The sequence below is a fragment of the Gadus chalcogrammus genome, chromosome 4 (genome assembly GCF_026213295.1).
Source record: "Gadus chalcogrammus isolate NIFS_2021 chromosome 4, NIFS_Gcha_1.0, whole genome shotgun sequence".
Lineage (NCBI taxonomy): Eukaryota > Metazoa > Chordata > Actinopteri > Gadiformes > Gadidae > Gadus > Gadus chalcogrammus.
This window is the reverse complement of record NC_079415.1, coordinates 5,181,073-5,193,845: the sequence shown is the minus strand read 5'-3', so window position 1 is coordinate 5,193,845 and position 12,773 is coordinate 5,181,073. Positions and strand designations below refer to the sequence as shown.

The following is a 12,773-nucleotide window of genomic DNA, read 5'->3' as shown; positions in this document are numbered from 1 at the left end:
GGGACGACTCGGTCAACGGTACCCGAAACCCTAAGGCTTCTACAACGGTAAAAATCAACAGGACTAAAATTCATCAGCTTGATGTTTTTTTTTTGACTTTGGAACTCCAATGTGTTAAACTGCGATAATAGCAAAAAATAAAAACAAAACAAATAAGGTAAAAACAAAAAGCGTATATACAGTTCAACTCAATATATGTACATATATACATACAATATTATATAAATATAGTAAAATAGATTAAATTACATTGATTTAAACTTCCATAAATAGTCGGCGAGTGATAACGGTTTGGATGGTCCGATAGCGTTGGAAGCCCAGTGTACCGACAGAAGTAGTGACGGACGTGAGGAGCGCAGACAACGAAGTCTCCAGCTCCAACGAAAAGGACCGGTTGAAAAATAACGAACCGGTTCAACCGCACAAATAAAATAAAAAAAATGGTGGGTGGGGGGGCTGGGGGGAAACCGACTCCGAAACATGACCAGCACTCTCCTAAGCGTTGCGATGCGAGCAGGTTTTTGTAACAGTTGACACAATGTGTGGTCATGTGCAGCCTTGCTAGTTGGGGTAGTAGACCCCAAGTGTTTAAAATGTAAAAACAATACAGGTACGTTATAACCACTGCATGTGGTCCGATTCAGAGGACTCTCTGGTGCAGAAAACACGGCCTCTGGGTAGAGGCAGGGCTGGGAGGTTGTCCGACCCCGTAAGCAGTAGTGTCTTGGGTGTGAGTACACATTCTCCCCAATACGATCGAGTCGGTTATGAAGAGTAACGTTAAATACAGTTGTGAAAACACTGGCGCCCTCTGGTGGCAGATACCAATACTGCCCCACCAGGGCTTCGACAAGGCAGGAGTTGTCGACTTTAACACGAGAGGTTTTACAGGTGAAGCCAGAAATCAAACCGGTACCAAAGTGATGCCACTTGTACCGAATACTGATAGGTGGTGCAGCAGGCCAGAATCATCAGAACGGACCCAGACTTTCTGTTTGTTCACAAGTGCTTTTCAATATACAATAACAAAGTTTTTCAAATGCATCTTTTGGCAAAGTAAAAATCGGAATAAACAATCAAAAAGTTAACAAACGTACAAAAAATAACGAAAAAACGCAGTTGGAAGGAGCTGTAGTATGCCGTGGGGGTAATTTATGTGTTCAAGGATAATCCGTGTCAGATTCCAGAGATGAGTTTGCTTTGGGTTTGGAGGACGCAGGCAGCAGGTCACGGTCACACACACAATACAGTACCTGAATATCGTCTGAATATCTCAACTGCCATGCATCCCTGTTTGAGGCACCTTCAGATGATTCTTTTTTGTCGCATTTCTTTGCTGAATTTAGCCGTAAATACTGAAAAAATTGAAATTGCGGGTAACGAAACGACAACATTAAAAAAAAAACGAGGGATGCACCGATACCAGAACTCGGATCGATACTGTGCTCAGGCACTCGTACTCAGAATACTCCTCCGATACAACCACCAGGTACCACTTTACGTAACGTGACGTAAAAAAAAACGTTTAGCAACCTTTCGACCATTTCAGTTGTGTGTTTTCAAAATCTGCTGGCTTTTCGCAAATCCCATACCCAACCTTTAAGTATCGGTACTCGGTATCGGCAAGTACCCAAATTCAAGTACTTGTACTGAGAAAAAAGTGGATTCGGTGCAGCCCTACAAAAAAAGACGAAAAACAAACAATTGAGACAAACAAGCAAAACATGAAAATAAAAAGTTAAAAGGTAAAATCCGTTCTTTGCGGTCTAACACCACATACTGTACACAGTTCAGTTACATTCTGTTGAAATGGCGTGGTCTTCGCCCCGGGGGTCAGGGTGTTGTAGGAGCTGAGCGAGTGGTGCTCTGCTGCCCCCCGGTGGCGGGGACGGCGGGCGGTGGCGCAGGCGGTCTAGTGCTTGCCGTTAGTGTTGCTGGTCGAGATCCAGTCGAGGATGATGAGGGTCAGGGTGCTGAACATGACCATGATCCCACAGATGAGGAAGATGGTGGCCTGGAGAGACACAGAGAGGGCGGGGGATGAGCCTTTGTCCCACCCGTCTTTACCATCACATGACATGCATGCATTATAAACCCATTTTTACAAATTAAACTAATTTCTCTCCCAGATGACAAATGACCAACATTATAGAGTGGAAATCCTGAAGATCTCCATCGATTTTAGTTCAGTCAATCAGTAATTTATATCTCTATAACAAAATGTTAAATCAGTTATTCAAACATGGGTTCCCTTGAAGAGTAACCAGATCTTTGCGACTTTAATCTACGGCTTCAGAAGGTCTGGAGCAACGTCACAGATCATTCAGGTCTGACGTCAACCTTGAGAAGTGCTCAGAGTTTCCGGGCGCTCTTGAACGTACCCCGATCTTCTGCACAGACTTCATGGACTCCTTCTTGACCAGTTTGATGTAGAAGGCCGACGGCAGGATGAAGATCAGCATGGCCGCGGCCGAGGCACCTGTGAGCAGACGACAGCGGTTAAGGCACACCGTCACGCACTGACAAGCGAAGACGTCAAACGCACACATGCAGACAGAGGATTGCATGCGTCAGTATTGTGCACACGTTTCAAAAGGCTCTCGCACACACTTGCCTACACACATGCCAAAGAACACAAACTTAAGAACACACGCTTATGAACGCACACATGTCTAAACACACGCTAATGAACATTCCTTAACACACACACACACACACACACGGCTCACCGATGAAGCCGAAGATGTCCTTGATGGTGGGCACGAAGATGACCAGCAGGTTGGTGCTGGCCAGCAGGACCACGGTGATAATGATGTGGCGAATCCAGCTGAACTCCTTGGACGCACACAGCAGCTGGTTGACCGAGGTACGGATCTACAGGGAGAGAGAGAGAGACGGGAATGTGACCTCTGACCTCCTTCATCAACACATTCTGAATGGTTTGTGATCCGATGAGTGGAATTCGGACAGTTAGACTACTAACAGTAGACTGTAAACTAGAGTTGTCTTAATGTGAAGGGAACAACATCTCCCCCGGCGGACGGAATCGGGAGGACATAACTAATAACTACTGTGTGTCTATTCGTGTGCGTCTGTGTCTGCGTCTGTGTGTGTGTGTGTGTGTGAGTGTGAGACTTACGGGGAACAGCACCACGGGCACGGTGAGAGTGACTGCGGTCAGCACGGCCAGGCGTACGATGAGCAGGAGCAGGTCGTTCTTGTACACCTTGGAGTAGGTGTGCAGCAGCTCAGGCTCCACGTTCACTGAGGGCGGAGAGGGCAGAGGTGTCACTACAGAGGCAGTGCATCACCCGATGGACGGTACCGCACCCAAATGCCACCAGACACGAGGGGGGCGGGGGGCGGGCTTAGCTCGGGTCGGCTGGTAACCGGAAGGTCGCTAGTTTGATCCCCGGCTCCTGCTAGGGTGTCAAGGTGTCCCTGAGCGAGGCACCCTCAGCCTAACTGCTCCCGACCAGCTGGTTGTCGCCTTGCATGGTCGACTCCGCTGTCGGTGTGTTAAATAAAAGCGCCAGATGCCCTAATAGTTAACGTGAAACCCCTCTCAGATGGAACTGGCCACCCGGCGGTGGAAACAGCTCCCGCTCTGCTCAAAAGCCCTCAGATTGTTTAACACCTAACAACGAAAACTTAACATGTTTTGAATCAACATGCCCCGCTCGTGTTATCTCCACGCTGTTATCTGGTTGTTTCTGGGAACCGGTCCGAGCCCGCGTACGAAGAGGGACCCTTGGGGGTGGGGCAGGTGCACCTGGAGACCGGTTCTCTCAGGATTCTCCAACACCGGTATGAACTGGATGAGTGCCTGTTTGCATTGGCAAGGACCACTTGTTCGGTTTTTTCCCCCCCCAAGCCAGGTTGTGACACTGTCGGTTCCACCAGGTCAGCAACTCGTATCGATTTGCGATATTGATATTGATTTTCGAGTCGGGCTACATTCCAACCGTACTCCTGTGTTGACATGACATTTTTTCTACGTGACTCTGTGGCTACACCCCCCTACATACTTGTCAAAACCAGAAGCCAGCGAAGATGAATGTACAAGAATCATGACATCTAAAATCGATAATATTACCTGTGCACATATACGGACACACACACACACACACACAGATTGAGGGGGGGGGGGGGGGGGAGAGACTCACCGTTGAAGGTCAGATATCCGAACAGAGCGGCCAGCAGATACATGATGAACATGGCCAGGAAGGACACGTTGGCCACGCCCTGCATCTTCTTGCGGGACCGGCTGGACAGGGGAGGGAGGGAAGGTGATATTATTAGACACCACACCGATACAGCCCTATCTCCCTCTTGGTCCTCCTGTTCAGCCAAGGTCTTCCCATCGAGCCAATGGAACACACAGTACAACCCCCCCCCCCCCCCCCCGTGTGTGTGTGTGTGTGTGTGTGTGTGTGTGTGTGTGTGTGTGTGTGTGTGTGTGTGTGTAGCACTTACTCCTTGAGCTCCTCGTACATGGGGAGGATAGCAGGGTGGCAGACGAAGGCAAAGGTGAGGATAGGAACAGCGTAGACGGTCTGAAACAAGAAGAACCCACGGTGGTCAGACTCAACAAACCCCACCTTATTTAAATGTCCCCACAACACACATGTCCCACTTTGTGGGGACGTTCACCTTACAACACACACACTATTATGTTTCCCATTTTGTTGGGACCTTCATCTGACAACACGTACACCCACACTCCATTGTTTCCCACTTTGTGGGGACATTCGCCTGACAACACACACACACACTCCAATGTTTCTGACTTTTTTGGGACATTCACCTTAAAACACATACACAGAAACTCCAATGATTCCCCCATTGTGGGGACGTTCATCGGACACAGACACTCCAATGCATACCATTTTGTGGGGACAATCACCTGGGAGTTGAAGACAAAGTATTTGGGAGTGCAGACGTCCTCGCTGTAGTCCACCGCCGACTCGTTGATGAGCGCCAGTGTGCTGTTGAGCATGGCCGTTACCGTGACGTTCTCGACGTCGAAGCCGTGCAGAGGACAAGTCAGTTGAGTCTTCTTGTACATCACCTGTGCAGAAAGATGTTGGTGTACTGTTTTAATTATATTCATAGCTCACATTAATATAACCGGTTACAGTTTATTCATATCATGAATCAGGAATCAAGGCTTGTTGGCGTTATTTTAGCCTTAGCCATTCTTTGTTCGCAATCGTTGGCTGTTACTGCGTAATATGCGGTTTCCCCGCCATTTTGTATTCGTGAACCATCTTGTTTCAGTTAGTAAAACCTGTCCATCCCTCGCTCAGGCTTTTAAGAAGGAAGTTGTGCAAGAAAAACCTGAAACCCATCAAACGCATGCCAGCGCGGTTGCCGTGACAACAGGCAGACCGGGGACGGTGTGGGTGGGTGGGGTTGGGGTCTACTCACCACAATTAGGAAGAAGACCATGCAGAGCAGGGAGAAACCACTCGTGTAACCAAGGTAACCTGGGAGGGGGGGAAACATGAGAGTGCATACCGTTTTTTTAATTGCGTTTAATCGTGAAACGAGGCACTGAGGCACTGTACTTAACGACAACGGGGACGGTGTGTGTGTGTGTGTGTGTGTGTGTGCATGTACTACGTTTGTATTTCTTGTTTCCCTGCATGCAGGAAGCACTTGAATTGCAAAATCTTTTGTTTTTATCTCTTATATCTTTTTTGTGTGTCAACCAACTGTTTCAACAACTTTCACATCAAGGAACAAACACACGCACACACGCACACGCGCGCCCACGCACACGCGAGCACAAGCACGCACACGCACACGCACACACACTCTCTCTTTCTCTTACCCAGGTTCCTGAGCAGTGAGAGGGGAAGGATGATGAGCGTAGACACGATGATCACCAGGTAGTCTCCGTTCAGGTACCATTCTCTGTAACGCAACGGGAAAGCACGTTAGCTACACACGCTCCTAATGACACTGTTTTACAACAGAGCACACAGAGTTCCCTTTGTGAGGCCTCCTGCCGCGACTCGTTAAGCCTGCCTCTCCTTAACGTGCCTGGCTGGCCCCCATCTGGACTGGAGCTAGCGAACGCACGCGTCTGCATGGAGACTGCAGCGTGCACAGAAAGAGCCAGGACACAGGAAAACTACAGGCAGGCACTGAGTAGAGAGAGGCTGGGCGGGAGACTCCCATCAATGTTTGATGTGGAGAGTGAGGTCACTGTGGCCGTATCCAGGTGGAACCAGAAGCTTCTCAAAGACTCTCTCTCTTCCTATCTTGATCGCTCTCCAATCTATTTTCACCCTCTACTCTACCTTCCACACTCTCCTTCTTTGCTCGCTCTCTCTCTCCTTCTTTGCTCGCTCTCTCTCTCCTTCTTTGCTCGCTCTCTCTCCTTCTTTGCTCTCTCTCTCTCTCTCTCTCTCTCTCTCTCTCTCTCTCTCTCTCTCTCTCTCTCTCTCTCTCTCTCTCTCTCTCTCTCTCTCTCTCTCTCTCTCTCTCTCTCTCTCTCTCTCTCTCTCTCTCTCTCTCTCTCTCTCTCTCTCTCATCCACCCCTGGCACATGAAAAAACAACAACAACCATCAGCCATTTGATCTGATGTACATCACTTCCCCGTCGAGCGCACTAACCAACATTGACACCGACACACACCACACACACGCGTGACTTACCCATTGTTCCCCACGAAGGATTGGATGACGAGGGGAAGCTCGTATTTCACGATATAGAGGTAGCTGGACATGGCTGCAAGGGGAAGAGAACAGCGGTTAGCTCAGTCCTCAGTAGACCAACGGTACACTTCAGGCCAAACCTCCGACCAGCGCACGCACACACACACACACACACACACACACACACACACACACACACACACACACACACACACACACACACACACACACACACACACACACACACACACACACACACACACACAGATATTTGGCTCGGACACCAGTGTTATTCCCAAGAAAAAACGCTTGCCAAATGACTCAAGTCCTGACTGGAAGCTTGTTGCCCGGAAATAGTTATTCTAGACCATGACGGAAACGTCGTATTTTTCCCCTACTTAGTCAACGTTTCCACACTCGGACAGGGCACCATTGTGTTGAACCAGACCAACATTGACACAGACGAGCAAAGCAGGTTTCCTCATGAATGCAAACACCTCCTTAGTAGTACGCTCAAAAGTAGCAGTCTCCACAGCAGCTGAGGTCCTAGTACGCTCCACAGTAAGGCCTGTTTTTGCTTGCTCCTACCTACGACTATGAAACAGTGTTATCCCCGCCATGCTACACCGAGCGGCCATGTCCCCTTACCTCCGATGTTCTGCATGGTGATGGAGCAGGAGGCTGCCAGTTTACCGGGCATGCCGAAGGCCTTGTAGCCCAGCTGTTCGTACACCAGGGAGCCTGTGTGCGTGGAGGAGCGGAGAGAGACGTCAGTGTGTGCCAAGCAGTCGCTGCTGGAGCTTTGAAAGCTGCCCTCTATGATATCTTGATACAACCCCCCCCCCCCCCCCCCCCCCCCCCCCCCCCCCTCCCGAACCCTCACTTTAAACTGTCAGTCAAATACTAGCCCGAAAAAACACATGAATAAAAGCATCATCTTTCAGTGTTGTTGTACTCTCTCGCTCAATGTCGCCGGCCCGCTCCCTGGGGAGGGGGTGGGGGGACGACGACAACAAATAGGTTTTAAGAACGGGGTGTTTCCATGGTGACGGCCTTACCTCCTTCGTTGGCGGTCTTCAGCAGCAGGTGAACAGAGTACAGGGAGAAGATGGCCACCGCTACCAGCAGGATCCTGTGGAGCACGAAACGGAAAGGGAACGTTAGCCACACCGACGCTAACAACACCACCGCTGTCCCAGGAGCAGGTGCAGCAGTGCTACCGAGGAGCCCATGAGCAAAGGGCAACCCGCGTGGCCCCGAGCTCTAGATGAGTCACAAATGACTCGACCCCGTCGATGTTATATAGAGAGGTCACAAGCATTTCACATGACAGTTATTCCATGCACAACCACACAGGTCACATGAGAGTAATTTGCATTCACAATCACCCACGTCCCATAACAGTGATAACATTCACAACCACACGGTCCCGTCGACTTCATCCCTAAACTGCTCCGATTTAAACCTTCCGTCGGAAAACTTTAGAGTCCGAACTCTCTCTTTTGGACGTGGGCGCTCACGGCAGGAAGGATCGTAGGTCCGTTCCCGATGGCCGCGGCCGTTAGCATAATCCTCTAATATTTTTATCAGCCTCCCTTGCTACTGAATCAACGCCGAGTCAAACAGCCGTGAGATAACCCGTTTAATAAAGGGCTTGTTTGAGCACCGCCAAGTCAAGTGTTTACTAGCGCCAAGTGGCTCGCAAAGAGAGATAGAGTGTGAGGGCCTAGAGAGAGAGGCAGAGAGAGAGAGAGAGGGGCAGAGAGAGAGAGACAGAGAGATAGAGTGTGAGGGACTAGAGAGAGAGGCAGAGAGAGAGAGGGGGAGAGAGAGCAAGAGAGGTTTTGATGACACAAGCCGTAAACCTCGATTCTAATCCTACAGCCCACCGATCGCACATCCCCTCCCCCCACCACCCCCGCCAAAGACAGAACTTTTTTAACCCAAAAGCTGCAGCCAGCGAGCCAGCGAGCCAGCGAGAGAGAGAGAGAGAGAGAGAGAGAGAGAGGGAGAGAGAGAGGGTACCCTGCCATTGCCCAGTGGGAGGGTTTTGCTGCCCGCTGGCTATGATAAACCCCACCCTATCTCCACTAAACGCTAAGGTTGGCAAACGCACACACACACACACACACAAGAAGACCCCCCACACCCCCCACACACCCCCGTTGGTCCCTTTTATCTAACCAGTTTGCATGAGCACATCCTAAAAGACTTTGACATTTGGGAGTAGCCTTTCCAGTAAATTCCTGTAATCTGTGTTCTGTGGCAAGAGGCGAGGAAGTCTCCCTGACAGTCCGCCCTGATCTGCGATTCAAAACCCGGTCTGCCTTCAGCCCTGGCCGCTGGTGACCCTGCAGAGTCCGGACGCCTCTGACCCCCCCCCCCCGTCCCCCGTCCGCCGGTCAGTGACCTCCCCCTCGCTCAGAGGGCTGCGGGGGACGCGCTGTTCACCGGCTCTCTGCCAGAGCAGCGTCAGACAATTTAGACCTTGAGTGGACTAGCATCTGACCCGGGAGACACGCACACGCGCACGTGCACACACATGTACTCACACACGCGCATTCACTCGCACACACACTTTGAGTGTTCCGGCGGTACTTTGGCGGGACACTCACACGAAGAGGGCGATACCGGTGTTGGCCATGGCGTACGACAGACCCAGGATGCCGCTGCCCATGATGGCGTTGCCCAAGTTAAACACCGACATCCCAAACGACGCATTTCCTTGGTGCTAAAAGTAAAGAGAATTCAGATAAATATCGTCATATTTATGAATACAATGTTTTTTTGTTGTTGGGATAAACAGGAAAATATGTGTAACATACTGAAATGTATTTAATTCCGTAATAATTCCGATATAACGTTTCTTTTCCTTACGTATTCCGTCTCATATTTCTTCTTGCCCAGGTTGTTGTCGGGGAGAAAGTTCTGGTTCTCTGCGTCATCATTGGCCGTGTAGCTGCTGCTGTCGGACAGAACACCAACATCATCATCATCACCATCATCTACCTCATCCTCATCATGTACAGTATGAGGGTCACTGACGGCACCATGAATCATTAAACCTCATACATTATTAACATGTATTATATTAACGAGTGTTTACCCGTCAATGGGGACCTTCTGGCCGTCCGGGTAGCTGAACTCGTTGGAGCTGCCGCTGCTGTCCTCTCCCTGGGAGATGTTGAAGCGGCTCATCTCCGTCTTGGTGGCGAGTTGTTTCATTCTGTACACGCGAGGTAAACACAGCCGCATTAACACGGGTCCGAGTCTGGTATGCGTCAAGCATCAGGGGCCCATATAAACACACACACGCACGCAGACGTGCATGTGTATGTGCGTGTGTGTATGTATGCGCGTCTTGTCACACCGCGCGCGTCCCTCCTTTAAATAATCAATAGAGAGGGGAGCGCGCGCCGCAGAACGAGTCGAATTTAGACCACGTGACCCGTTCGGGAGGGAGGGGGGAGGGGAGTCAGTGGAAAAATACCAGACCGGCGTCCCGGTCTAGACCTCATCACCAGCGAGCGGTGGAAAACCCGCATTAGACCCAGCGGTTCTGGAACCTTCTTCTCACTAACAACGTTTATAACAACGTAATTTCATTCAAAACTAGTTTTAGCATCAGGCTTAGCATCTCTGAGGGGGTTTATAATACGAGGTGCTTTATTTTTGAACGATGGCAATGAGTGAGACTGTCGGACGCGGGTTTTTTCTAAAATAAACACCTTCCACACTTAGAACCTTTTGTCCGTTTCTGGGCTTCGTCATTGCGGGGAAGCGCAGGCCATGCGTAACAGGTGCGCCTCGGAGGAGCGGTCTGGTTTAATGACATTATCTCCACCGCTGGTTCCGATAGAAACAATGGCACGTGCTCTTCATGTTCTTAATATGGGCATGGAGGTGTTTGGCGCAGCGGCCGGTCCCGTTCCAACAGAGCCAGGTGATGATCTTTAAATACACCATTGGAGAGAGAATAGCAGTCCCCAGCCCCGTGTTTCAGTGAAGGCCTATTAGAATTGTAATAAAGTAATAAGGCCTCGCCTGTGGTCTTCTGGTGAGAGAGTAGTAAGACCATTTAAAGTGTCTCTCAGCCTTGACACTTATTTACCCGATCAAGCGCCTGATATTCAGCATTATTACTAATATTATTATTTAAATTCCCTCTCACCCCTCAGACATCTCTGCCTCACAAGAATGATGAAATGCATGAAGTGGGCCTACTGCTTGACATCCTGTAGTCTGCTCATATCATTGCATCATTAATCTCCGTTTACCGGCCCACGGTTTGAATGAACCACAGGGGGTGGTCTACGGTGTGTTGACAAACCATTAAAAAAAATTAAAACACACTGGGAATCACGTTATGGGACAGAAGCAGAATAATGAGAAGAAGGATGACTGAGTCCATTCATATCTGGGCGATGAGCGCCTAGGCATTCGCCGGTTGGACTGTAACCGGTAAACTGTAAGAGACGAATCTTACCTTGAGGATGGACGCCAGTAATGTCCTTTTTGGGAAACACAAAAGCTTTACGTCCGGACGATATATTCGTAGTCTACAAAAAACGGTTCCCAGAGTCTTCCTTTGAGCGAACGGATCCTTGAGATCTTCTGAGGAGGAGGACTATAAAAAATAAAACACTGTTGATACTGGCCTGTACTGGGCGCTGCTAGTGACACGAAACCAGTTCAACCACTGAGCTCACACAGAAAGAGACGCTTTGGTTTGGTTAATTTAATTCTCCGTTTCCCGGAGATGTTGGGTGATAGTGGCTGACGGTGTTCTGCTTGAGGAGCAGGGGTGAGCTCCACCTTTTATGGGCCCGCCTGTCAAAGTTGCATCATCCAGGGAGGGCGGGTCTTATCAGGGTGGCGGAGAAAGAAAGGGGAGGGGCGGGGTGGGGGGGGGGGGGGGTGTGGAGGAGACCTCGTGACTCTTTGTATACCAACAGGAGACTTTCCCCCCCGTCAGACCCGAAGCAACGCCCGGATGTGACGGGAAACCGACCAGGCGTGAATGTGTGTTATTATAGGCGTGGGGAATGGAGTTATGCTGCTTGGTTTTGTGAATATGTGGAAGACTGCCGAGTTAAAATAAATACTAAATATGTGCTATATATGTGTTATGTTTAAAGTAAAACAACATTCTGCAGGCCTATAATAACACCAATTCACACTGGATCGATTTCATGCCACAGTAATAGTAATACCCCACTGGTCTAATACATCGTCCGAGGTCATAATATGAGCGAAATATATACATACACAATAACACATAACACATATTCACACTTCATCCGTGTCATGTCATACTATGACCGCCTCTACTGTGTCTTTTTCTTTTACATAAATATAAAAATCGATTCAATGTTCAAATTCAAAAAGATAGTTGAGCCATCTGAGTATGAGTCTCGCGGCTCTTTGTTAGGTCACAAGCCCGCGGAACACGGTTCATTACGGGCCTGATAATCCAGGTGGACCTCAGAGATAAAGACACCCTGGTTGTCACAGAGAATCAGCGTGTGAGCGAGCTTCAAAGCGGACCTCCCTGCCCTCCCCCCATCTCCCCGCACCCTCCCTCCACCCAAGGGGAGATTTACTCCAACCCGTGGTCATGTGACACCGGCTCAAGGATCGCACCATCAAATCGTATCATTATTATATCATACCGGGAGGACACCGACCCCGGGTCCTCTCTTTTGTCCCGGAGCCCCTTCTCCCCGGGGAACGTGTATGTGTAGCCTTCAACACAAGGGCCTGCTCTGGGTTTCCATCTCACAACTGGGAGGACAAACAAACCTTGTGTTTACTTAATGGTGCTGGCGTCGCATGTCGAGCGGCGGTCATTTCCGCCGCATTCCTGCATCGCGATCGCGTCCCTTAGTAAGTTACACTGCCTGAGGCAAAGTTGAACCCCATAATTAGTATTTAGAAAGGATTGAACGATAACGATAGTTAAAACCACCAAGCATTTAAACCGATGGACATTCATAACATTCCGTGCCTCAGTGCAAGATCATGACACCGAAATAAAGTGCAAGGAATAATTAGGAGCAAGCTTTATGTAACGACATAAAGGCAGAGAATATTCGTGTTGAGGGTG

At 49.5% G+C, this 12,773-nt stretch overlaps 1 protein-coding gene across 2 annotated transcripts; it reads right to left on the bottom strand.

The window, feature by feature from the left end:
* Positions 1-148: 148 nt before the first annotated feature.
* On the bottom strand, positions 149-11,474 carry LOC130381733 (sodium-coupled neutral amino acid symporter 2-like). Of its 2 annotated transcripts, none has more exons than XM_056589464.1 (16): positions 11,154-11,474; positions 9,774-9,893; positions 9,545-9,632; positions 9,283-9,398; positions 7,726-7,799; positions 7,316-7,408; positions 6,668-6,740; positions 5,837-5,919; positions 5,431-5,489; positions 4,907-5,071; positions 4,477-4,556; positions 4,167-4,267; positions 3,140-3,264; positions 2,730-2,874; positions 2,382-2,479; positions 149-2,014 (listed from the first exon to the last, which is right to left on the bottom strand). In XM_056589464.1, the coding sequence occupies exons 2-16, from the start codon at positions 9,890-9,892 to the stop codon at positions 1,913-1,915; spliced, it is 1,521 nt and encodes a 506-aa protein (XP_056445439.1). In that variant the 5' UTR covers position 9,893; positions 11,154-11,474; the 3' UTR covers positions 149-1,912. The 2 variants fall into 2 exon arrangements, with proteins under 2 accessions (XP_056445439.1, XP_056445440.1); XM_056589465.1 differs by having other exon boundaries at positions 9,545-9,629.
* Between the last annotated feature and the right edge of the window lie 1,299 nt (positions 11,475-12,773).

Excerpts from the sequence above, each read along its gene's own strand:
- LOC130381733 (XM_056589464.1), bottom strand. The coding sequence starts at position 9,892 with ATGAAACAACTCGCCACCAAGACGGAGATGAGCCGCTTCAACATCTCC. Across the intron at positions 5,920-6,667 it reads TCCTTCGTGGGGAACAATGG|AGAATGGTACCTGAACGGAG; the intron begins GTAAGTCACGCG and ends GTTGCGTTACAG. Across the intron at positions 2,875-3,139 it reads TGCCCGTGGTGCTGTTCCCC|ATCCGTACCTCGGTCAACCA; the intron begins GTAAGTCTCACA and ends CTCTCCCTGTAG.